Genomic DNA, 26,778 nt, shown 5'->3' on the forward strand with positions numbered 1-26,778 from the left:
AACTATGGCATTGCGGAAATATTATGTCCCTTTTATACCCCGGATTGGAAGTTTATCAAGGTACACGTAGCTTATCTAAATGCTTTTCATTATCTTACTGCGATTTACGGATACGATGCTCTTCTTTATAAAAAGGGGAAGTTTCTCATGTTATTACCTTCTAATTATTTACATGAGGCCAGATTAGCGAATGCGGTAGGATAATAACACGATTGGCAATTTGCAAATCTTTAATTAAACACGTCCCTAGTCTCAAAAGCAAGTAATCATTCTATTATAAAAATTGCATAATTTTCCAGACATTGTTGACCGTTAAAGGGTAATTACGTCAGTATTGATATCATAGATGTTGTCTAGCGCGCTGCGTAGCAATTACGGCGTATGAGTTATCGTGTTTACCGATTTATGGATACGATGCTCTTCTTCACAAACAGGGGAAATTTTATGTTATTAACTTCTAATTACATATGGTTAGATTAGCGAATCCGATAGACTAATGACACAATTGGCAATTTGCAAATTTTTAATTAAACACGTCCCTAGCCTCAAACTTAAATAATCATTCCGCTATAAAAATTGCGTAATTTTCCAGACATTGTTGATCGTTAGAGGGTAATTGCGTCGTTATTGATATCATAGACATAGTTGATTAGTGTACTGGGTAACAATTACGCCGTAAGAGTTAGTTGTATCGCCGATTTTGATGAATGAACAAAAATGTAGATTTATTGTAGTTGTTTTACAATTTTTCAGATCTATTACTGAAAATCGTAGAAAACTGCGACTTTCTTTATTTTTTACGGTTTGTAACACATAGCCAAGTTAACCGTTTATTATATGGTTAACTTTTACACGTAATTATTAGTCTCTTCAATTATTACTATATTCTATTATTTCAAAATCACAGAAGAACAAAAATTCTTTTTTTTGTACATGGATTTTCACAAAACGGTATTTTCGTCTGTTTGTACGAAAAATCTGTAATACTGTGTTAGCGTTCTCTTCAAATTCACCTAATACGAATGCAGAAGTTTCATTCTCTGCATAATCAATATCTTTTTCATTATCTTCCACCGAAGTCTGAGACAACACATCGTTATCACTATCCTCTACACAAGATAGCAATTCGGTGCATGATAAAAATGTTAATAATTTTCGTAATGTCATTGCGATAGAAATAATAAACTATTATCTATTTACTATTTTTTATAAAATAAAGTATAAATAACACATTACTTCCTTTGATAGATTAGAGTAATTGAACTGACATAACAATACATACCATTCGTGTAATAAACTGTAAAAAAAAAGAAGAAAACAAAAAGGGGCAATGTAACTTAAGGAACGTACGTCGAGCCGCCACAGTAAATATGATTAAGTTGACGCGTGTACGTCGAATCTGCTTAGAATCGGATAGAACAAAAACACGATTAGCGAATTATGATATTTTGTCGAGTGTTTAGTAGAAATAATGTAATTGAAAAAATTCAAAATATTAATTGCCTGGACGCATTAATTTCACGAGTACGAACTGTCGCGAATATGGAAAGCACTCTCCATGACAAGCATCTAATGCTAATCTAATATCGCGTTTACTTACAAATTGGAAGAATTCTCTTCATCATAGTCTATGTTGATGGCATTCTCGTTGTCTCAGAGAACTTGTACAATAAGAGTTTAAAAGGTGTTTCCCACTGCGTTTTCTCGAAAGAAAGAAAGAAGATATATCAAGCAGGGTATATTAGGTAGATTTTGAATGGTTTTGGAATGACCGACACGAAGCCAGCATCGACATTGACGAAGACCGAAGAGGAGGAGCTCAGTAAGGTGGAAAGAAAGCTGTCGTATAGAGAATTGGTTGGGGAATTGATTTACATTAAATATGAGGATGACAAATATGATTGATTATATTAAAATAATAAATCTTACTGCGATTTATGGATACGATGCTCTTCTTTATAAAAAGGGGAAGTTTCTCATGTTATTACCTTCTAATTATTTACATGAGGTTAGATTAACGAATGCGGTAGAATAGTAACACGGTTGCGAGATCCGAGCGTGGTGGGGGTTGTCTCCCAGAGAAGACAAAGGAAAAAATCGAAGGGCAGTCATTATCATTTGAGGATCAAAAATAATAACACATTTAATTTAACACATTTAATCAGTTTCTTCTTCATTTACTTTTTCAATGGGTGTTTCGATAACTACATATAATGCGAGGTCCTAAGAGGCTGGAATCCGAACGAAAAGGATGTCTGAACTTCCTCCTAAAGAATCTTGAGTTTCACAGACAACTACTTGACTACTTTGTATGTTTCGGGCATTCGCGAAATCAGTAGCGCCTATAAAAATATTTATATGAAAGTATTCGAGTGCCTACGTAAAGCAGTTGATGTGTCAAGTGAACGATAGACGATAGTATTTTCTTACGGATTTTTAACAACAAATAATTTTTCAAATTCAGATGCAAGCTTTCAGGTTGCATGAATAATGCCGTGTAGAATAAAAAATGATACACTAAAAAATGTTACTGCCATTACTGGTGACTTTCAGCTATAAAGCATGAATATCATCTGATTCGTTGATGTATTGAACTACCTTAATGAAGAGCTGTTCATCTTCGCGTCTTTTTACAATTTTTAAGTTGTGAACCGGTATTATGGGATTACGGAACAATCAGCACTTGCATTAGTCAGGTTTTCTGCGTGTCCGTTTGTATCGTTAATGATGGTATAAAGCGTTAAGACTTTTTGAAGACTGCTGGTTTGAATGAGATCTCCTGAAATTTTCTCAAACTTTGTTCAGACAACATCAAGATCTTGTACGTTTAATTAGAGTGGTTGAAATATTTCTTTTATCAGGTTTTATATTTTATTCTCATAGTATCCATAATCAATATCCTGAGAGGATAGAAGGAGGTAATATCATTTATACTGTAATTATAGTTAAATGAAAATTTGATATCAGGAGGAATCAGATTTCAGTGAAAGAGGAAGAAAGACAAACACACGAGTTAGAGAATAAAAAGAGATTTACAATGTTATGGTTGGTACAGTAACATTCACAGATATGGTGAAAATTATAATAAGGTACACTTATCAAAACTTAATCTTTTATAATTTAATGATGCCGACATAGTGATACAGTGACATTGAAATAATGAAAATTATTTCTTGTTTTATTTTCATTTATGGAAAACACGAAAAGCTAATATGTTTATAATCTTCTTCTCGAAATGAAACATTTGATTTCAAAATATCTCTCAATAGTAATGTATTACGATTGCTGATTGATTTTATAAAAATTTTCAATGTACAAGGTGCCGATATCATGTAAACTTAATTTGTTATGTAACTTGAATTCGATATGTCCTAATCTCGCTATAGTTTCAATCGAGAAAGTCATTGGCATACGATCGAAACGAGAAATCACACATACATCAATAACAATTCTTTCATATTTTCCTCGAGTTGAAAATACAATTCGGTCGACCATGACTGAAAGAACATAGTAGTATTAGCACGATATCATTGTTCTAAGACTTGATCATGCGGTTATTGTCATGCGCCGCGACGACCATATTTAACGTGGCCAAGGAATTCGGTGGTACTCGAAGATTAATGCTAGTTTTGCTTCCTCCTAAGGCGTTTGGATTGCCACAGACAACTGCTTGACTGCCTTGTACGTTTCGAGCACTGATATAATGAATTGCTCCTGTAAGAAAGGAAACCATATAAATTGTGTGAATACAGAAATAATATACAGAAATTACAGAATCATTGGTCTACAAATGAAATATAGAATAAAAAACAAAGAGGGAATGTTTATGCATTTGTGGAAGATTTAAAAGTATAAAACTCTACGGAATGCACATAATGTGCAAAAAAAAATCCAAAGTATTCAAAGTAAAATAGTTTTACATATTCAGCGAGTGGAACAAATCGCTGTTTACGTTCCACTTTTTAGTTGAAAGAATATAATAGTCGCATAAGTATCCACAGTCTAGTCATAAACTTATGCTGGATAAGTTTCTTTTAACAACGAGTAGTGTTTGATGTGTTCATCGATGATTTAATTGACCAAGTTTTTAAGAATGTGAAAAATAAGAAATAAGAAATAACGGAGTAAGTTACCGCTCGTAACAGATACGTCTAACGTTGAGCTCTGAATCGTGTTGGTTGGATTGTTGAATTCAATTACACGACGGAAAACTGTTTCGTCTGCGTAGCGTTGGCCGGCGGTGAGGTCCCCGATAAATAGAGGTCCACGTTCCTCTGGATAGGAACTTACCTATGGAAAACAAAAGAGTGTGTAATAAAACATCCTATTTATTTTGTCATTATGTTATTTTTCTCAAATTACGGCCGTAGCTCTAGATCTTACAACAGTACGTTAAAAGAGAACAAATTTCTTTACTTGATATTTTTAATAATTTAACATTTACAAACTTTAAAGTATTAGGTTTATATATGTGATTTTATTTGTTCTTTTAAATCGTATTAAATAGATTTTAGTATACAGCTGTTACTTTAAATAACTCGAAATTATAGTAAATTTTTGAATTAATTATTAATAAACACAAGAAAGACAGGAAAAAAGAGAGAGAGCATATACACACATGTACAGAGATTCGTAGGATTTTTTCGCGAAATGGCACTAACATTATCGTACATGTAAAAGTATGAAAGAATATCATATAAACAGATTCAAAAATCCTGTATTAACAAATTATAAAAAAAAAAAAAAAAAATAGGAAACAACAAGAATTTTAAGAAAATATATTTAATCAATTACACGATCTATTCTTTCTATTTAAATATTCATACGAAAGGTATTTTATTTTCTTTCAAAGAACATTCTATCGCGTCACGAAAAATATCTTAAACTTTGTTCAAATTATTTAAATTGCTTGAATTTAAGATCGGATTTGCTTAACTTTAATCGACTTGAAACTTTCTGACCAACGTGAACCGGTTGTTTACTTGACTTGGGATTCTTTTGAAATTTCTACATGCATTCTCATTAATCGTCACTTCAGGACTATCGAATTCAAATATAGTTTGAAACCGCCATATTAATACTAATAAAATGCATTCCTTCCTTCGATATGAATTTCATTCGTTTCTCGTTATTATTGATATTCCGACAAGCATCGCGTTCTCTAACGCCGTTCTGGATATTCGTTACTGAAAGTCAGTTCATAAAGTCAGTAAAGTACAGATGTTCCCATTCGAGCAACTTGTAGTGGTTTATTCTGATTGCCTTACCATTCAATACACTTCTTAATGTTTTATGAATTAAAAGTTTAATCCTTATTTAAATTTATAGACACGAAAAATTATTATCTCGAATACGATACAAGCGTTAAGAACAAACAAGTTGGTACGAAAAATGCCAAAAGCTCGACTAAACACAATTCGTTTGAACATGACTAACGTGGGAGATGCTTTAGGGTCACTCACCGATTTTGTTTGTTGCACAGCATCGTTGCTGGTGAGTTCCACGTGTATGTTCTTGTCCTGAGAAATATCGATAGCAGAAGCGGCCTGAAGTAGTGGTAGGGCCACGATGAAAACAGCGGCAATTGAACGGAACATTTTGTATGGTTTCACTGTGACTGTGACTGCGCCATCGAGGAGGTGTACCTCTCTTTTATAGACCGAGCCGAAAGTCCGTCAAGGTGAACGTGACTTATCTGAACGGTTCTTTTGTGATTTCTCCATTGGCTCCTATCATGCTCTTCCCCCTGGAATACAAATAAGGGAAATGTTACCGGGTACAATGCCACGTATGTTATTCGTCTCACGATGATACAGGCCCTGAGCGATGGATTTTCCTGTTATGTTTCTTATTTTATTTTTATCTCTTCCTTACTGTCCCTAAAAATTATACTCATATTACTAATGTTACGTGCTGTATACTATTACAGATGTTCAGGCGTTGCATGGTTCGATTAAAAAAATGTTGAAATTACCGAAAGGTATTTAGTGATTTATAATTAGATTGCGGATATTTGTACAATTTAATATATCGCACATAACGTAGTAGATCAATGGATTACTCGATAGAATTATATTATACATAAAGTAAAATAGAATGGAATGTAAAATATTATACAATGGGAATGTAACATGAATGTAATATTAGAGTAGAATAGGATACGGGTTATTCACGATATATATTGTAATATAGAAAATACAAAAATTGCTAATGATTAAAATAGTCTAGAAATCAGATTGGTAATATAAAATTACTTATACTTGTTAGTTATGCGGTAGTACTAAGTATACAAATGTTGTGTTTTCTGAAGCGGAAGTTAATCATTTTCATTCCTTAACCAATGTGTTATTGCCCGGATAAGTAATGACGTGAAGTAGATTTATTCACAATTATATAACGGGGGTGTGATATATGATTTTGTAAGGTTTCGTTCGGCAAAGACTAATCAGACTACACGCAGTGTGAAAAACAGATTACATAAATTCATCAGGAAAAGGCAATTGATCACAAACATATTCTGTATTCACTTTTCTCATACATTCACAAGTTTACAACAGCACGCACACATTCTCTCTCTCTCTCTCTCTCTGTCTATTTTCTTTTTTTATTATTAATAGCGTATTAGCATTATAGACTACGATGGATGACACTGATCACAGACAATAAAAGGCATGAAATAAAACGCAATCACTAACCGAATAACGATATGGATTGGTGTCATGTGGATGACGCGAAAATTTGATTTCGTAATGCCTTTTAACAATTGAATGTATCGCAATTAAAAGGTAACTCCACTTTGTATACTATCCAAAAGAATTGAAGTATCCTTTGCAGTGTCACTTTGATTTTCACCGCCACCTCTTGTATTTATATTAATGTCGTTATAATATTATTATTTTTATATCTATATATACATGTTTTCATTAGCGATATTCATTACAATATATTTATTATTACATTTTATTTATTACATATTATTATGACACTTTAGTACTCAATGAAGATTTTAATTTTTTTTTTTTTTAGTTACACAACCCAGAAGGTGAAGTTCTTGTAAATTCTATCGGTATATTAATCGTTCTTCGTTGTCATACAATAAGATGCTTCCTTGATCATTTGAAGATCTCCCTCGTCCCGGGGGTAATCACGAACCTTTGCAAACTCTGCAGAAAAGGTTAGCAATCTCTAGTTTCCAACTGTTAGGGTAGTTTTTTCTCATGTGCATGAGGACCAAGATCCCTTAGGGATGCGTATATACCGCAGGCAGTTTTGTCTTTGTGTAACGATTTAGCTGCTGTCTGCCAACTTTCTGGGCTGTTCGAACAACTAGGCTGGCTGCTTGTGTGGAAATCTTAACCTATATTCGAAGTCCCCGTTTCCGGTAGCCACCTCGAGTTTCACAACGAAGTTCTTAATAATGCGATTACCGCACCCTTTCCAGGCCAGCCGTCTTCAACTTCGCCGTTTCTTCCGCTAATTCGATCGTTCGTCCCTTATATCGCCATCTGGTAGCAATGTTTGCCAACGAATTTGACAGGAAATTCCTTAAGGGCATTAATATCTCTCTGATTTCATTCGTTGCTCCTCTTAGTAATCGGTGTGTTTGAAAATACTGGGAAATTTTGGAATATTTTTATCCACTCGTTACGTTGCCCGTGTTCTATGTATTTTGTGTATTACCGGAAAGTGAAAGATTCAATCGTTTTCAAATTTTCGAAAATTTAAGACCGAGCTGTTACTAGTAATAGATTTTTTTATTTCAGATTGGATTTAAGTGACGACAACTGGTGATGCTGCAAATTATTATTCTCGCAGGTATTTATATTTTTAACTTCACTTTTATGGATAATAAGTAAGATGAAAATTACGACTCGGGACTGGTTTGGCAACCGACTTTCATTACATTTTTATGCCATCTTAAGGATCACCTATTTGTAAGGTAAAGAGATATTTTATCTGACATGGTATTATAGAGGTTTCAGTGATCTTAATATCTTTAATTTTGTCGTAACTTTCTACGTTAACATTTTACTTTTCAATTCAAAGGTGTATTTCAAACGTTTCTATATCCTTTTTACGTAAACAGTCCAGAATACTTAAAAAACGCACGAGCATAATAAAATCGATTTTGATATAATTGAAAATAAAAAGACAATTAGATCCAAAGATATAAGCGTGTTAAGAATGGATGACATATGTGTAAAAAAATATATTTAATCCCAAAAGCAAGTAAGAAAGGAGATTTAGAAATATGAGATTGGTTGATAGCGTGTGGAACTTTAAAACTATTCTGTCATGAAACGCGGAAAATGTAACTTATTCGCAGAAACAAGTCTAAGTAATTTTCAGAAGAAAGTTACAAATGAAAAATATTAATTTCCAATCCAAATATCCGACCTTTTAACGTCTATTCTCCTCCATAAGTTTAAGTGTTTAATGAAATGACAAAAACTTATAATGGAATGTTTTTGTCGTATTTCTCCTTGATTCTTCGTTCAGCTTTATTTGCCTTGACTGTGTGGAAGTACATTTAATGTTTGAATTCTCTCATGCTGCTGCTTTACGTTTTGTTTTGGAGTAATTAATTAACGAAGGAGACTGTCGTAGGAAAAACTGACAATCCGTTGTAGGATAATGTCACTATTACTTTACTCGGATTTTATTTGTTTTAGAATTTTTACCTAACGAATGCAACAATACACATAAATCGAATGTTTCTGTTTTAAAAGGTTTGTTTAAAAGGTCACAAAGAAACCATTCAGGTCTTATTTATGCAGCGAGCTATGCTATTTAAATACATGAAGTCCAGTTGCTTGAAAAGTTACTGAAAAAAAGAAGCGGCTGCAAAGTGCTTCAACCGGCCAAGGACAAATTATTCTCATTTTGTAGTCGTAATAAGAAACGGTGTGGCCATTTACAAGACGATCCTATTTCCAGTGTTTCTTCGAATTTGCATTTTCCACGGTTTTCGTTACCGACGATAGTGTGAATCATTCCTTTCTTGGAAGCTAAATTTGCCAGCATCTTCTTTTTATCTCCTCTCAACGGGTTCTGTATAAAATGTGTCCTTAGCTTAACACTTTACATAAAATTTACACGTATTAATGGAATGCGCTATATAATTCTGGATATTATATTAATTGTTGGAAGACTTTGAGGGATTCAAAATCATGGATTATCTAGTTACATAATAGTCTTTTATGTCGTGGTCTATGAATTGCCAATTAAGAAAAGATGGAAGGTAGTAATTACTAGTAAAATATTAGTGCCATATGTGAATTTTAATTATAAATATGTTAAAAGAAAATCTTTGATATAAGTGTGTATATGATTTACATTGAAATTTTTTAATTTAATTTTTGCGGTAGACGACGATAATAGCTACAATCATTAATTTTCGACGCACAACTTTCTCTTGAATAATCCATAAATTATTCAAAGTTTTACATAATAAAATTTATTGATCCACTATCTGAGATGGAAAATGGAATATAGCAGTTACATACATGTTTTGCTTTTTAGATAATAAGTATATTGGTTAGGAATTGTCTTTATTAAATATCTTTGAATAAAAAATAAATAAATACTTTTCAGATGTCTCATTTGAATCATTCCTTTCCATAAAGCATTCTCATAACTTCGATAAAATTGTATATTTTTGCACAAATTATTACAAAGCTGTATACAAACGGTATGAAATGGCTTTAGTAAATGTAGATTAATTAACAGAGTACATACTTACTACAAAGGATTCACTTTATTCAATGAGTTTGTTTGCATGCGTCAGTTCAATTCAATTACTGGATTGGCCACAGTCACAGCGTATTGGAGAACCATATTTAAAGATAAAGTGAATTAAACGTGACCTCATGAATTTGTTTATCCTCTTTGCTCTTATTTTCTTCCCCCTTTTTCATGCTTGGAATGTAGTTCGCGTGAAGAAACGATCAATTTGCGTACGAATGAAGAATAAAAGGTTTTTTAAGTTAAATGCATCTAAGTACATAGTTAGAGTAAATCGAATTTCTACAGCTATTTTTATATTTTTATGAATTATCCTTTTGCATCATTTAATCGCAGCCTTTTTACGAACTCGTTTATTTCATTTAGTTTCATTATCATGGAGAATAATTTCTCTTCTCGTATTCCTGTTTCGTCACTTCGGATAATTGGCAAGTTGAAGAACAATAATATTATTAGATATAAATAATGTTTATCTATTAAAATTTAATGTGATTAAAATGCTGTTTGCTTAATCAATATCTATTTTCATAAACACTTGTCAAAATATTTATGAGTAATAACTTGATTTTTATTTTAAGTAAACTAAATCGGATTATAGTACAGATATTAGTAAAAACAAAGTCAATAAATCAAATTATATAATTGCATAAAACATATATTAATAAATTAATAGGAAAATGGTGCAAAGTGGAAAAAAAGCTATTTCTTATATTTACTGTATATACAATCAATAGAATATGTACGACAATAATTAACATATATTACTTTGTTCCTAGAAGTTACTTTATCGTTTATTTTATTAACTCTCATACAATACTTGCTCGGTAAGTCAAATAACGTTAGTCGAACAAGTTAATCACAAAGTTAGTCAAACTTTTCCCTTTGTTTTTTGATATTTTTCCTTAGTGGATTTAAAGTACGCGATAGTACCTCATTCTTCCATTACTATATAAAGACTAATGGCGTGCCACAATATACAAGAAGTTCGATTATTCTATGCAAAGTTTAAGATTGAACTTTAAAATGTTGAATCTCAATTGGCTCAAGCAACCTTACACGAAGAAACGTTTCCGTTTACCTCTATGGAACTAAAAACGGTACTTATTTCACATTTATCCAGGAGCCAGCTATAGCAGGAAACAAAGTGGCAACAAAGTTTCTGCAGAAATACGAACTGTTCGTAGGAAGCAGCCCACGCTGCAATATGCAAGAAACCAGCGAGCGTTCGTCGACAAGTAATTGGCAGGGGAAGGCAAACGAATTGTCGATTCCTCCTCCGTTGACTTTCTTACTCTGATTAATTAGCCTCCATTCCACGAAGAGCCAGCCAAACCGAGATATCATTTCCCTCCTCGTTGTACTTTCGTTCGGACGTCATTCGCGGATTTAGTCGCGGACAGGTCGGGATTCTACTTTAGTTCCTCGTTAAATCTGGGTTAAGTGTTTCAACGCGGGGGAGTCCGGACTCGATTTGCACTGTCGTCATCGAGCTCTATAGAGTTCGCGCGCGCGTGCAGCCATCGAGAAGAAGTCGCGCGTCGCTACCTGAATTTGTTTCGAATAGCCGTCGACTCGCCGTGTTCGTCGTTACCAACCTGATGAGTAACCATGCAAACACGAATCGTATAAAAGGGATGAGCGTCGTTATGCATCGTGGCACGTAGCGAAAATCGCCGCATTGTCGGCGGCGAACACAAGCAAACGAATTACAACCAGCGCGAATATCGTCTACAGCTTAATTACTCGGCAAGCAGGAAATACAATAGAGGATAAAATAAAGTTTAAAATCGATAGGCTTCGAATCTTAGCAGTCTAGTGGAAATTAAACATTTCGCCACTCTGTGTGTGTGTGAAAATTTCGTAGAATTTTTTGATGAATGCGACCGTCTCAATCACGAGTTAACAATCTCGATCGATGTATACCCCACGTGGTTAGATTATCGCCACGCGCTCGTCCAAAGTCCACGGGGTGGTTAAACAGTTGCAAAATGTTAAGGGATGATCGCTAATGGACGGGGGCGCAACAGTTGCGTGGGTGGATGCGCGTTTGATGAAGGAGCGAAGCGGAGAGTGGGGAGCTGAGACGAAAGAGGGATGAGGCACACGTAGAAGGGGGTTAGATCCCAGTACCCGTTGACGTGCCTCAGTATTCATCTAGTATCCACGCGGTGAGCAACCCTATCCGGTATTTCGCCGTAGAAACTGAGCGTGCTCTCGCGGTTCCATTGATGATCTTCGGTGAAGGTCCCGTCTTCGTTCGGATATATACAGTTTAGTGTACGTCCTTGTGCAAAATTAAATCATATCGATTAAAATCGTCTTGAGGAGAATTGATCGAAGGTGTTGCATGAGAGCCGGCATAAGGCGACTAACAGAGTAAATCGTGTGAAATTGGAATTTCAGGCAGATCCCTACTTTCCTCGATCGTGTGATTGAAAAAGCGCGGCTGTTTTTGTACCGTAAGGGTACCATCTTGAACGTAGCAATCCAATATGATAATATCATGATAATTTAATTTGGTGGGTTTGGTGGGTTCGATTTTTCATGAAATTGAAATAAAATTTCTCTATTATATTTGATTATGAAATGTACGCTAATTTAAAAGATTTTGGCACTTACGTTATAGACTTTTATTTTATGTATCATTATTATTATTATTAATATTCTAGGCTTGAGTATCATTGTTATCGTTAGCTGTGTTTTCTTGATAGGAAATAGGCTTCTTTATATTTACATACGTACGTGATACCAACATCAACTACTGTTTTTTCGACGATGTTAAAATTCTGTTTGTTTGAAAGTATTTAAAAACTTTCAAGAATGAAAAATATTATTTCACCTTCTGTTATTTACACCGCGTTACAGAATATAAATATCTTCACTCTTAATCTCCTTTCACGAAATTCACTGAAATCTGTTTGTAAATATCTGTATAGCCTTTCAAAACTGTTACCCTGTCTTCTGTTGGCTTCTTATCGCGTTTCAAAACACTTCATTTTGTTATAGTTTTGGTCAATATTCGAGAACTGTTTATGTATTGAATTTTGTGCCCACGTGTTGTTTTCAAGATCCACATAGCCGGCAAGAACTTATGCCAGGCGGTCTATACAGTTAAGTGATCCAAGCAAACACTTGTTAACCACAATATCTTTTTAATTCAAAAACGTTTATCTATTAAACTCTAAATTATCATAACTTCCAACCTTTTGATTCAATTTAATTTTACACAAAGTAGATAAATACACATTCAGACCAGAGTGTTCTTAGTTAGAAAAATCAATCCTGTCATTTTGACCATTAATAAATACGCAAAAGTCACCATTTTCACTAATAAATATAATTACTTTTTACCATAAATCGAAAAGAGTGTCTCTCTTTATTTAAAATTCTATTTTTGTTTTTAATGTTCTATTTCATTAAAATAATCGCAAATTCTGAAGCTGTCGTTTTTTGAAACATACGGAGAAAATACTTGAGAGAAATATAAAAAGATGGAAATTCTGATATTTCTAATTGAAACCGCTAAATTTGTATTGTTTGTATAAGATATTTCCTTTTTGAAATGAAATAATAACAATAAATTTGTACATTCTTCACGGATCACCTAATCCCATTATGACTTCTCGATGAATGTGCATAGCCTGTGTGTAATTCAGGGTTAACGGTACATCTCTTTCAATAGTTTTCATCGATCCCTCGGTTATGAAATAACGACCTAATTTATAGGTATGTGGGTTGTATGTGTCTGGCGCGGTTTTTCTTCGATCACGTCGCCGAGAAGACCCTAGGACGATGTATTCTTCGAAAGGTTTCTTTCATGAAACGTGCGTTGTTACGAATTCTTTGTTAAAAAGTTCACAGTTCATCGTCGCATTAGTAACGTAATTTCTTCGAATGCGAAGTCTGTCGTCGAATCCCTCGTAGTTAAAGGGAAGTGTTAGATTGTTTAAAAATGTCGAATGTAATGTTCTCGAGTGATATGTTGTACATTTTGAATTTTTCTCGCGAATACATTCAGTTATGGAATTTGATGAATCATTGGACAACTTAAAGTTTACGTGCAAGTTTATGGGTAAAATAGAGTTTGTTGTTGGAACATAATTATTTAATATGAATAAGTAAAAGATGAGGGAAATTTCGATAATATGTTACAAATGGAAATTCTAAAACCTCTGTCTGTTAATAAACATAATCATTATTACGTATTATTAACGTGCATTAATCATACAATAACATACAAAGTACTCTCCCTTGTATATACGCTTATGCTACTGTAATCACTGTAATCTAATCGTAGGTATGATAATACGTTTAAATAGATCAAAAAATGAATTAACGAGCGTTAATATCGTTCTTATTTTTACATTAATTAACATCATTAACATTCCACTTCTTTGGTGTCTAAATTTAGCTACTTATCCAGCATGTTGTATAAAAGGCACAATTCTTCTCGGAATCCTCAAACCAGCGGTTAATCTCTCGCGCGAAGATAAACGAAGAGATTATACGTAAGTTTGAAGTGGCCGGAGAAAATTTCGAGATGGTCACGCTGCAGCTCGTAACTTCCCAACTCTAGGGAACTTCATTCGAATGTTTCTCTCCGCGGTTCGAACAATAGCGCGGGTAATTATTAAATTAATGAAACCATCAGTCAAGCCATTTCAAGCTGGTCAAGCTTCGGAGAATGGAGTTCGTTACGATTTTCACGACTTGATACTTCGGACAAATGCTGCTTTTTTGTTTTATGCGCCGCCGCTTTCGATCCCGTGAAACGCAGACCGTGCGAATTTATACGGCGTTAATTAACGAGGGCGCGAATTAGAACAGTCGAACAAAAAACGTGGGTGTTTCGCGCTATTCTATCAGACGATGACGGTAAGCGATGCTGGTATTCATTCGCGTAAACATTCATCAGAGATGATTAATAATTCGAAAAATCAATTTCTCCGGCGAAACGCACTGTTTCAATTTTCACCGAGCGATTCAAATGCGCATCAATGATGTTTGAGTAGTCGGTCACCGTTGCAACACGCGGACTGATTACGTAAATGACAAAAGTTAGTGCATTAAGTGTCAATAACGAGTGGTTTCCACAAAATCGAGGAAAACAACGCGCTTTCGAGCAAATTGTAAAATACACGACGGGATGAAATTATGCTTTTATTTGGTCGAATGAAATAGCTGCGATTTTTATTAAGTTACTCACTGGTGAATATAGCAGGGTTCTAAACATTTGGGAAAACCAGTCGAAAAATCATTGAAGCAATAATGAGATTAGCGTGAAAATTTGTATTCTTATTTTATTCCGCGGTTTTCATTGTTTTTTATTAACGTCTGTTTATTTCGATTAATTTTTATTTCAGTTGCGTTAAAAATCCCTTTGTTTTTTGTGTTTTGTTCTCTTAAATAGAATATTTCCAACGGTGAATATATTCGACCAAAGGCCAGCTTTTCAAACAGTGGAAAACAAAAAATATGTATAGAAAAACAAGGTAAAGTATTGACGAATGGTTTATGCGCGTTATTCAGATATACACAGATTACCCCATAATTGACATATTCCATATTCCAATTCGTTTTCGTAATAGGAAATTAGCACATATTGAAGAAATAAATTTTAACGATTCTTTCGCTTAAGGGACAAATAGAAGAAATGTCATCAAGGCAGCTTTATTAAGAAAACTAATTTTTAAATAAATCAATAAAAAGTCAAAGATTCAATGAGTCTCTCATTCATAACCTGAAGTTTATACGTTCATTTGGCATTAGATCATAATTGAAGGAAGAAGACAATTGTTTTACATTACTTTAAATTTGTTTTCACGAATTAAACACCGCAGAGTATTGGAACAAATGAAAAGCGTCCTTTCATTAAAAGCTTTATTATTCCTGACACAATGCAAACATATACTATTCTTTTAGTCCAATAACTTACAGTATTACGGCATATAATCCTTTTCTATTGCCACTTTCAACATATAATAGCTGCTATTCAAAGCTATTTACTTCAAACTATTATTATATTATATAATAATTACGTAATTAGTATATAATAATAATTATATGTTACATTAGCTATTATTATATTATATCTATTTCAAAATCATTTCAGAGTTCGCGATTAGTCGCGATGTTTCATCAAATTAGCCTCATTAAAAATAAAGAGTCCATACGTCAAACGGGCTCGATTCATCAAAGAAAATTATTCCGAATGTTTCTTTTATGATGTCGATTATTCAACGGTCCCTGTAGACCATAGAAATGTCTTCTCTTTTCAAGCGGAGAGGGATGCATTCGGTGATACCTTCGATCGCCGGATTATTTCGCCGGAATAATGCCTCGGGCCTGCCAGGCTTTCATCTGTCTTCATTTACGAATACGTAGCCGTCGATAACGCTTTCTCTTTCCAATCGGTGAAATTATTTTCCTGAAACACAGCCAGATAAAAGACCTGCGTATAATGGAACCGCTAAAACTAAATTGTCTCGCAAGAAATGAACGGTTTCACACTTTGTAACACGCGTTCTATTTTTCTTCGTGTTACATCGATTATCCAGAATGTAATTCTCGTTGTTTCCCCGAAAATCCACTTTTCTGTACACACACACATATATATATGCAACTATTCGAATACTTATTATAGAAAATTTTCATGAGCGTATTATGCGCGTTCTACGAAACCTATTGAAATTTCACTAATGCTGCGATGAGGCTAATGCATAATCACGTTTGATTATATTGGGAAAATTTGGAATCAATCCGAAAATGTATATAAAGACAATAGAGGAAAGATGTTTTATTTCTTTGGGATTATGTACATAGACTGAAAACGACATAAACGATACTTGATTCTATTTTATAAGCAGTAGATATTCTCCTTACTGATAAATTTAATTAACAGAATAAAATGTTATACTATGTTCTTTCATGGTTCTTTGGATTTTTTAAAAACATTTTTGACTAACATCACTCCTGAAAAATGAATACGAAATAATGTATGAAGCATTTCATGAAACTATATCTTTTACAGTTTATTAAGTATTTCTTACAGAATAAATTTTGAAATTATTTTGAAGTTATTTTACACTATAGAGCGAGTTAGTCCGGATATTCTACCTTTATTTATAACCTAAAGTTAAAGATACATTTGCAGCAGTATATTTTTGAATTCCAAAGGGAAGAATTAGTGAATATATTCTAAATTTCTCGTTCGCAGTTCGACAGAGTTTCATAAAAGACGCCGACATATAAGATGCGGAATAAAATTACGTGATATTTATGAGAAAGCACGAAAGGGAAAGCTGTACAGTAGTCCTTTTTCTTGAAGGGTCAATATTTCTTGCCTTTTTTTTCCCTCAGTATCATATTCGAAAGTCAAAAATAAATCTCTCCGTTTTCATTCGCCGTGCGCGTTTCCAGAGAAAAATTACGATTTATTTACATGAATATCTCGATTTACAATTTTTACCAACCACTCAGGTCGATCCCTGAACGATTTCCCGCGCAAAAAGTCGATTTGCTGCGAACTTGTCAGAGAGGAACGAGTTTCTCGGATTTTTATAACGTCGAAGGATAACGAACAGAAGTTTGCTATCACAATACGCGGTCGGGATTTTCGAAATCTTTTGGAGTTGCTGTTTCTTCGTCGGGAAACTGCTCTCGAGTGAGTTTCACGGCTGTAATTGCATTCGCCGGGACTGAAATTCGCGTCCTTCTTCCACTTTCTCTTTATGACGCTGGTCACCAGAAAGGGTTACATTCCGTGAAATAATTGCGTGCACGAGGTTACGCGACTTCATGCCACTGAGATCCCTACATTTTTCTTTTTTGCCTTTTTTTTCTCACCCCCTTTCCTTCTTTTTCCCTTTCGTTTTTTGTTCGTTGACTTTTTACACTTCCATTTTACTCGAACCTTCGCAAGGGGAGAAACGCCACCGCTTTAGTATTTTTCTTTTTTTTTCTTCTCTTTTTTACTAACGAGCAACGACCACGAAAGTGCTGAAACACGACTTGTACGTTTCATCGTGCGACTATTCAGGTTTAATTCTCAGGAAAACGTCACCTTTTAAACCGGTGATTCGGTAGGAAGATGGTAATAAACGAGTGATATGGAAATTTAAAATGTTTAACAGATGAAAAGGAAGATGGTAGAAACAGAGAAAATATTTTAAATATGTTATTGACCGACAATGGTATTCAATAATATTACAAATATCTTATTAATGTTCTTTAGCTAATAATATTTCTCTTTATTTGTATTATTTATACTAATTATCATTAAACTATATTTTTATTGTGCCTTTGAAATCTCTTATGAGATTCATGTTATCTACTATACATAAATAGAACATAAATTTATATTAGACTCTGAAATTACAATTTTCTAAAAATAGCAGCAATTTTATTTGACAATGTAATCTTTAGAATCCAGAACGTTCGAAGCTAATATCGATTATTATTTTCGTCAATATTTATTTATTAATCGTATACACCTAATAACTTCAGATGCTAAAATTAGATTGAACAGTTTCATTTGAGGTATACTTTATATTTGCTAAAATTTAGAAATTTCCATATACATATGGATGCGAGTGTACGTTATTATTTGCATTTTAATTAACGTTTTGCCATTTTTGTTTCACGAGTAAACTAAATACAGTAATTTAGTTCGTGGTCAAAGACGCGTGGGTAGAGAAGCCAGAGGTGAAAAATTAAAATGTAAGACCGATGATAGCGATTAAATCAGTTTCATTCTGGCCGGGCAAATTCAATTTACGCGATGCACGTTTGTTTTTCGTTTATACGGTGCCCATTTTTACCGTGAAATTGGAATAAACGCATTGAGACGAACCGAAGAGAAACCATTTGTCATCTGTTTCATGGTGCACGCCACGGTATAATTATCGACCAGGTTCGTGTAATACCGCGGTTCTTAACCATCGTTGCACCTGATTCATTCTAATTACACATTTCCCTTGTTCTAATTAAACATCGTCGAAATAGATATACTCTTCCACGTCTTGTTTGTCAACTTGATATTTAGCATATAAATGAGAAAAAATAGCTGGGGATGAGATTTGTGTTAATTTGATATTCCATATAATTTTGAAATATGATATGAGAGTGAAATTATTAGGTTAACTAGGTGAACTACTTAAATTCTTATTTGTCCAATATTTAGCATATAAATGAGAAAAATATCTGGCGATGAGATGTGTGTTAATTTGATATTTTACATAGATATCCGAAAATTACTATGACATGCTCAAGTTATTAACCCCTTAATCACGACGTCGATGACCAAAAACTTAGTGTGAAAATCAATATTATTCAGAATTCATTAATATATATTATTCAAAAACTTTTAAGTAACTTCAACCTTGCCATATTTCTTTCTTTGCAGTTTAATTTTTTCTATCCGTGCCTTTTGTAACCAAATAATCCGCGGGATTTCGTTAAAAACGCATTCTGAGAGAAACTCTCTCAAAGCTTATCCTCTATCGCCGTATGATCCTCCCTTGTCGAAATTGAATCATTGCGCTCGACGGTGAAAAACTATTATTTGCACTTGGCTTCGTAGCGGCGAACAGTGGCGAAGGATATCTCAACCTGGTCTGTTTTACTTTCGGATAGCTTTCCTCTAAGTTTCCAACTTGTTATCTACTTCAACCTCGAAGGAATGGTAGGATGGAGATTTTAGATTAATCTCTTTGTCACATTCGTTAAAAATTTGGGTTAGAATCACTGGGTGTAACATTTTTCTTCAAGTGTAAAAGTTTCGTAAAGTTTCTTTTAGTGATATTCCACTTCTCATAACATTTTTCGCTTCGTGATACAGTTGCGAATCATTTACAAATTTTAGACAGCAAAAACGTCAAAGAATCTGACGATAAATCTATTTAGAATGCTTAAATAGATTGCTAAAATATATTACTTAGATAGTTCATTCGTTCGAAGGAAATTTTAGAATTGTAAAGAAACTGCTTTGTGTGTCTTACATCTTTAAAAGCGTTGTTAATCTGAAATTTGTATATTATTATTAGCAACTTGCGGACTTTTATGCAAATTCACATTTTTTAGAACATAATTTAAAGAGTAGAACGTTGGTAGAAAATTGCTTTACCAGACATTATAAGCACCATATTTCGAATATTTTATATATTTTATCACGTTATGAACATTCTGTGCAATTTTACGCTTCCAAAAATCCTAAAAAATACATGAAGACTCACAGTCTTCTTAATAACGTATCGTGTAGAAAAGGAGGAAATATTAAATGTTTTAACAAGCTACAAATTCCTCCAAATTTTTCTTCCAACTTTTATTTATCATTCTCCAGCCGATCAAAATCTCTTTCAAAACTCTGTTACTTAACCGCTTGCGAATCGATTTCAGCAGCCAGAACCCACTTCCACAATTACTTTCTACGTGTTCACTTGCTTGTTTCCGCAAACTATCGGTTGGAATCAACGCGAAATCTTCAGAGAAGAGTGCTGTGCGCAGACTGTGTCGGAGAGCCTACGCTCGAGATCTCTTTTCGTTACAAGAAAGACACGGTAGCTACGGTGGAAGAATATTCTCTTCCTTGTTTTTTCTTCTTTTTTTTTTTTATTGGCTTAAAGTATTTACAATCAATTCCTCCCATGGAATTATAAATAAATTTATCGACGTTATATCGTGGCGTATAAAGTAACTTACATTGATTGCATTAGATTAGACAATTATATTTATACATTTATCTAATCACTTCTATATAATCGCTGCTATAAATTGATAATACAATTAATTGGTATATCTGTTTACCACATTTAAGAAGAGGGTGTATCTTTTTATTTTATGTACACTAATATGGGTATGAGTCGATTATAAAACTAATGAATTTTTTTTTATTCTGTGTTAACTGTTGTACGTGTATGTTGTATGTCGTTTGATATGTCTTGTTTAACAGTAGGTATTGACAGCTTGTTATGTATTGTGTCGTTACAGACATAGCCATAGGACATTATATATGTTGCGAAGAGTTTTTGATTGAAATCACCTAAAAGAATATGTGGAAAGGAAAAATCGATATCGTTCAACCGTCGTAGTTTCTGCAACTTCTCCAGAAATTCAGCTTCGTTTCTTTTTCTGCATGTGTCCACTGTATCGCGTCATGTTGGATCGAGAAAAGAGGTTATGACAGGGATGGTACGAGAACGGGACAGGATCCCGATGACAGGGACGGACGACGACACCGAGGATGTTGCTTTATGCCTGTAATACGTCGTTTATCTTGCGGTCTATATCTGTCTAGCCTCTTATACGAGGACGCAAAACCATCCTGTCCTCTTTTTTTTTTTCACGTTCATCGTACTATTCCTTGTTAGAAGAGGAAGTGGGTGTTCCATGTGATCGTTCGATTCCTCGCGTAACTCCTGGCAATATTGGGGCGAGTTGTGTCGTAGTTCGACGAGATAGGCAAAACTGGTGTAGGAGGAAAAAGTTGAGCGATGTAACGAGGTTTATGTCACTGGAGGAGTTTATCTTTACCGAGGCAAAGTATGCATTGAAAAAGTGCTTCCCGTTTTTTTTCCTCTATCCGATATATTTTTTCCTTTTCGTTGCTTTTCATTTCTCCTTTTTTATCTATTTCTTCTTTTTTCGAAAAATCTCTTAGTTCTCTGTATTTAAGGTTTAGCTTACGAATATAAAGAGGAAGATGTAATTGAGTATTTGACTCGTACACTAACGGGGATATACAGTAGGATACCTACTGTATGTAAAATGTGATATTTCATGTAAATACTTTTATTTTTTAGTTATTATAAATTTACCATTTCTTTAATATCGTTACAGACGAAATATTAAACAAAATAAAACTTGTTAGAGTTATTCGATAAATATGCAACGAGTAAATGTTCTAACGCTTGTGGCTAGCAGTGTGGATTTCTTATTTGTTTCTTGAAACATATTCCTGCAGAATAAATCGTGGTACTTAAAACAAATTGTAAGGAGAAAATAACTTTTTATCCTGTGAAGCTTCGTTATCCGGAAAGAATAAATTACAAGCTCAATTGGATATGCACGTGCTTGATTAGTACTTTGCGTGAGTAAATCTTTTAACTACAAATCGCTACAGTAATTTTTCCTGCGTACGATATTAGAGATCGACGTAATAGCTCTTGCAACTGTACCGAATAGTAATCTGCATCGTGTCAAATGCAGAGACAGATATAGTAGCGATTTGTAGCGAAAATAATTATCCAAAATATCAACCAGATTGGATTTCATCGTTTAATTGCATTTTGAAAAAATACAATAAATGGAATGTTTTTCTAATAAACGAGGCATCGTATGGTAGAAAATTATTCTGTTAATCTGATGGTATAGAATTTTAGGGATAGAATATTAATTGAATCTTCTAATGCATCGCGATTGTATCAGGGTTTATGACATAGCTTTTATGCGCATGCATATAAAACAAAATCTGAAGATTATTTAATTCGTTACATATTTTAACACGTGTATTAAACAGATTTTAGAGACTTAATTATTTTATTTTATCTTGACTAATAGCACACGCTTCTAACGAGAGTTCGGAAAGTTGGATTTTTTTAAACATAGAGATATAACGATGGTTCATATTTCCTGAAGTGGTTGGTTAGGCACAAAACCTTGCGTATCTATTTCATTTCAAAATTTACATTTTATGTTAATTTTTTTGGTTATTGCGAGTAACGAAATTTTTCTAGGAAAAATTTCCAAACCTTATTGTATTATGCTGAAACGATTGCATTTATTATAATTACAGAAATGCATTATACGGCTTTGAATTAATTATCCGAAGTTACTTAATATTTATTTTTATTACTTCGCCAGAATTACTCAATATATGAAGCACTCCTTTATCATTGAGATAAAATATAACAAAAAATATAATTACATAAATATTAAGACTTCTATCAGAGGTATCATTAATTAATTAAAGTACATACAAGAATTTCCAATGATTGCTTCTATGCTGATTTATTTGAATTTGGTAAAATCAAGTTTTCTTTAGATAATTTTCAGAAATTAACAGTTAAGCCTTTACTCTTCTTGTACATTTGCTCATTTACATTGCATTAATTAATCGTATGATGTAGTACGTTCCTTTAATGGAAATTAAATTCACCGTCGGTAAGTTCTAGTACGAAAATTACATCAAATAGAATAATATAACGTCGTGCTTCATTATACATATATATATATATAACACAAATAACATCCATTACTATACATTCTACATCATGTTATTCGTATAATTTATAGTGTATACTTACATAAAAATAGAAAACACCGAACCATGTGTTCTGAACGAAAGACTTGTGAATAAAATCAATTTAAATGTCTTAGAATCATTTAATTGACGTATTATATTGAGAATTGTAGATTTTCTTTATTTTTAAGATTGAAAACATTGAAGTTTTTCGGTTTTAATTTGCTGTTTTAAAATTTTATACAATTTGCAGTTATATCAAGCATGCAAATATGTTTTCTTATGAAAGGAAGGAAATAAAAGAACTGGTAAAATTCTGCCATAACACGGTACTAGCTTCTAACAATATTATCTTATCATAAATATTATATATTTGCTTTAACTTTTAAAACATACGTGTTAATTTTTACGAAATAAGCAATACAATGTTAATAAAATGTATTTATTTATAAAGATATAGTTTATAAAGATTAGATAAATATCTTTATAAAGTATTAGGTATAAAGTATTGACATGTTTCACAAGTATATAAGAAATTTTTGTCTTGTACATATATTTATTGAAAAATGTTACATTACGAACCCTGTTTTGTAATAGGATGAATATTTAATTATAAATATACATAATATATTTTAAACATCGAGGGATATTCACATAATTAGCAGACAAACAATTCGATATTTTATTTTAATATTCATAAATTTAACACAGTTTTGGATATTCAAATATTCTATTATTTTCCCGTTGTTTTATCTTACCTCTGTTGGAATTCATCTATTGTGTCGGAAAGCTAGAATATCAGTTTTTTTTAACGAGATGCATTGAAGGCACGTGTTGCGTTAAATGAAATTATCTTCTCATTGCCTGCAGGCTAACACACGTTAAAAACGAGTAACAACTGGCAAACAAAGAGTATGATGCGCTCACTTTATTCATTTACAGGTATACCATCGCACCATTTTCAATCTGATCTTATTAAATTGTGAAGAAAGAAATTTATAATATTCAAAGCTAAAACTATTTTGCCATAGTCTATTTCTATATAATATCGAAATTTCATTTTTTGATAACTTACACAAATACATTCTTTTATAATCTTTCATAATAATACCAACCAATTCAAATATTCAATAAATAAATAATTGAATTTAATTAAATGAATTGTATTTTGGAAAAATTTATTGCGCGAATACAGGGCACAAGAGATTTCATTAACGAACATTAAAGTTGTTCACCGTTACGTTAAATTAATTCATCTCCGGTCACACAGTTTTAATTACAAAAAAAAATTCGTTAATTCTCCAGGATTTAATTTTGAAAACAAACAACTATCTATATAGATATATATGAATTTTAGATAAAACACTCGCTGTAAATTAAAGGTCCATATGTGTATGTATCCTTGTGATAACAGGGTTACGTTACTGAATACTTTTTTCATTTTTAATACGCACAAACAATATTTTAAATCCTCGAAGTTTAAATAATTAACAATTTTCTACTTCACTTATTTGATCCCGAAATGTTTACATTTTTCAGTTGAACCATTCAGGAGCTAAACACTCTTTGAGAAATTCTTTAATGAATTGTTTACTCTAACTGTTTACTTTAACTGTTTTTGAGAACATAATTTAAAGAGTAGAACCTCGGTAGAAAATTGTTCTACCAAGCATTATAAGAAGCGCCATATTTCGTATATTTCACATTGTTGTGTATATTTAATAATTATTTACTCGTATAATTCCTTTACCACATTTACTCCATTTCCACAAAGCAAACAACTACTTTCGATAAAATAGATCAATATACAGTGGCTACAAAAACTATTTACACGTAGGTACCATTATTTCCCTATCAATCGTTTTCTTATCAGGTTCTACATTTCACTTCCACAACATCAAATATCTGTAGTCGCAAGTATTACTACGTGATACCAAATTTCATGTACTTGAATCTCGTTAATTATTATGTAAAGCCAATTATTTTGTAGTCATCATGCTAACTTCTGTGCGACTCAATTATGCCACTTCTTTGGCATAACTTCGACGATATTAGTGCGTATAATTAAACGATCGTCGTTCACTCGCAAAGAACGGAAACAACGAAGGAGAATCGATAAATCACACGTTAAATCTTCGATTCGATTCTAGATGCTTAAACACAGCAGATGCTTTCCACAGCTTCCAGACTCGAGCGATTTACAAATTTTCATAGTAACTTCCGATCTATGCGAACAAGCAGACTTCGCCAGAGGTAGAGTTTATCTTTTGAAAACGTGTTTCCGAACGGAAATTATGTTATTCCGTAAATTTCCGGTGGCAGTGGCGATGCAAGACCGATGAAGATCAGCTTGCATTCAGTATGCCGGTGAATTTGCGTAAGTGGAAAATCGTCGGAGCAGACAGGCTCATAGACAGGTTAGATCAACCGTGATACAGCTGTTAATGACGCCGCCAGTTGCGTTAATTACCGGCGAGTATATACATTAAAAATTTCATTACCTCGTCGTATCTACTCCGATGATTCGAAAATGACACGGAGATAAACATAGAAATTATGCGACACAATTTTCTGCTCTTTTTCCCTCTCAAATAAAGATCCTGCTAGATTTAACAACAAACTTTGTAAATGCGGCAGCTTATATAAAGTACATTTTAATTAACGAGAAAAAAGCTGGCGTTAATAGCATTTAGTAAATTTATGGACGTTTAATGAGCAAAGTTGAAATACGATAAAAAATGTAGGGTCAAGTATTTGTTACATAATTAGTATACAATTTATTGCGCATGATTAAATGATTGTGTTATCATTTTTCCCTTTTTTCCTTTAAACGTAATGCATAGTATAAATAATTAGAACGAGCAATAACTATATATGATTTATCATAATGGAATTAATTTATATCTGATGATAACTCAAACTGTTGTTTAAATATTTGTGTAATATATAGTGCTCGTGAAGGAAAGTATTTGATTTACGATCAATTATAAATAAAAGAAATTGTACGGTGAATTATTATACAAAATTGTATTAGAAATATTAATAGAAATCATTTTAATTAGGCGTGGTTTAATGTCTTAAACGGTAGATATTAAAAGACTTTACGCTTGCTACCCTTTTAATTATTCTGTTATTAAGAGTCCCTTTTCTTTAGCGATTAACAGAAAAATCTTGTTAAGAGTTTATTATAATGGGATCAGAAAAGCTGATTTATTTCTTGTTATTATTTCATTTAAACATAACATATTTATGAAGCATAATTGCACTTCATTTCGTAAAAAGGTGATTACATGAAAAATTTTTCTTAACATAAACCATATTACATATCGTAATACATCTACTTCTTAACTTTAGAGTGAAATAGATTCTGTGAAATCAGTTAACGTTATCGTCAAACTCGTGTCAATGATTGAGCGAATTGGGAATACGAAATCGTTGAACGGTCGAAAAAATAATGTCAAGTGGTTCAACAAGATGTCGATCGAAGTCGCACATTTTTCTTCCAATTGCAGGAAATAAATCAAGTTTCCTATTTGGTATTAATAAATCTTGAGTACAATAGGTCACTAGTTAATTTATACGTATTGACTTGCTGCTCGAAAGGAAAAACTATGTCAAGTATATGTTAAGATGTTCTGATACAGAAGGAAATGGAATTTATTTATAGATTTGTGCCCGATGTCTTGCGCGTTTAATTTGTAATACGATATTTTCCAGACAATTGATAAAATTAATTTTCCAGAATCAAATACAATGAGAATACAGAATATTAAATAGAATCTGATAAATAGTTCAGA

At 32.9% G+C, this 26,778-nt stretch overlaps 1 protein-coding gene and 1 long non-coding RNA gene across 4 annotated transcripts in view; one reads left to right on the forward strand and one right to left on the reverse strand.

Moving 5' to 3' along the window:
• Positions 1–3,013: 3,013 nt before the first annotated feature.
• LOC100642993 lies at positions 3,014–5,661 on the reverse strand. Its single transcript, XM_003394961.4, has 3 exons — positions 5,463–5,661; positions 4,134–4,290; positions 3,014–3,714 (listed from the first exon to the last, which is right to left on the reverse strand). Exons 1-3 carry the CDS (start codon positions 5,595–5,597, stop codon positions 3,536–3,538), a joined length of 471 nt encoding a protein of 156 aa, XP_003395009.1. The 5' UTR covers positions 5,598–5,661; the 3' UTR covers positions 3,014–3,535.
• A 6,224-nt stretch (positions 5,662–11,885) lies between these two features.
• The window catches only part of LOC125384996, a 33,925-nt gene continuing 19,032 nt past the window's right edge, over positions 11,886–26,778 (forward strand). Inside the window, exon 1 of one of the 3 annotated variants that reach the window (XR_007223905.1) lies at positions 11,886–12,084. This is a non-coding gene — a long non-coding RNA (uncharacterized LOC125384996). Of the gene's footprint in view, positions 12,121–26,778 lie in introns of all 3 variants that reach the window. The other 2 variants (XR_007223904.1, XR_007223903.1) reach the window with 2 other exon arrangements.

This window comes from Bombus terrestris, chromosome 4, assembly GCF_910591885.1.
Source record: "Bombus terrestris chromosome 4, iyBomTerr1.2, whole genome shotgun sequence".
NCBI lineage: Eukaryota > Metazoa > Arthropoda > Insecta > Hymenoptera > Apidae > Bombus > Bombus terrestris.

Excerpts from the sequence above, each read along its gene's own strand:
- LOC100642993 (XM_003394961.4), bottom strand. The coding sequence starts at position 5,597 with ATGTTCCGTTCAATTGCCGCTGTTTTCATCGTGGCCCTACCACTACTT. Across the intron at positions 4,291-5,462 it reads CTGTGCAACAAACAAAATCG|GTAAGTTCCTATCCAGAGGA; the intron begins GTGAGTGACCCT and ends TGTTTTCCATAG. Across the intron at positions 3,715-4,133 it reads AGACGTATCTGTTACGAGCG|GAGCAATTCATTATATCAGT; the intron begins GTAACTTACTCC and ends CCTTTCTTACAG.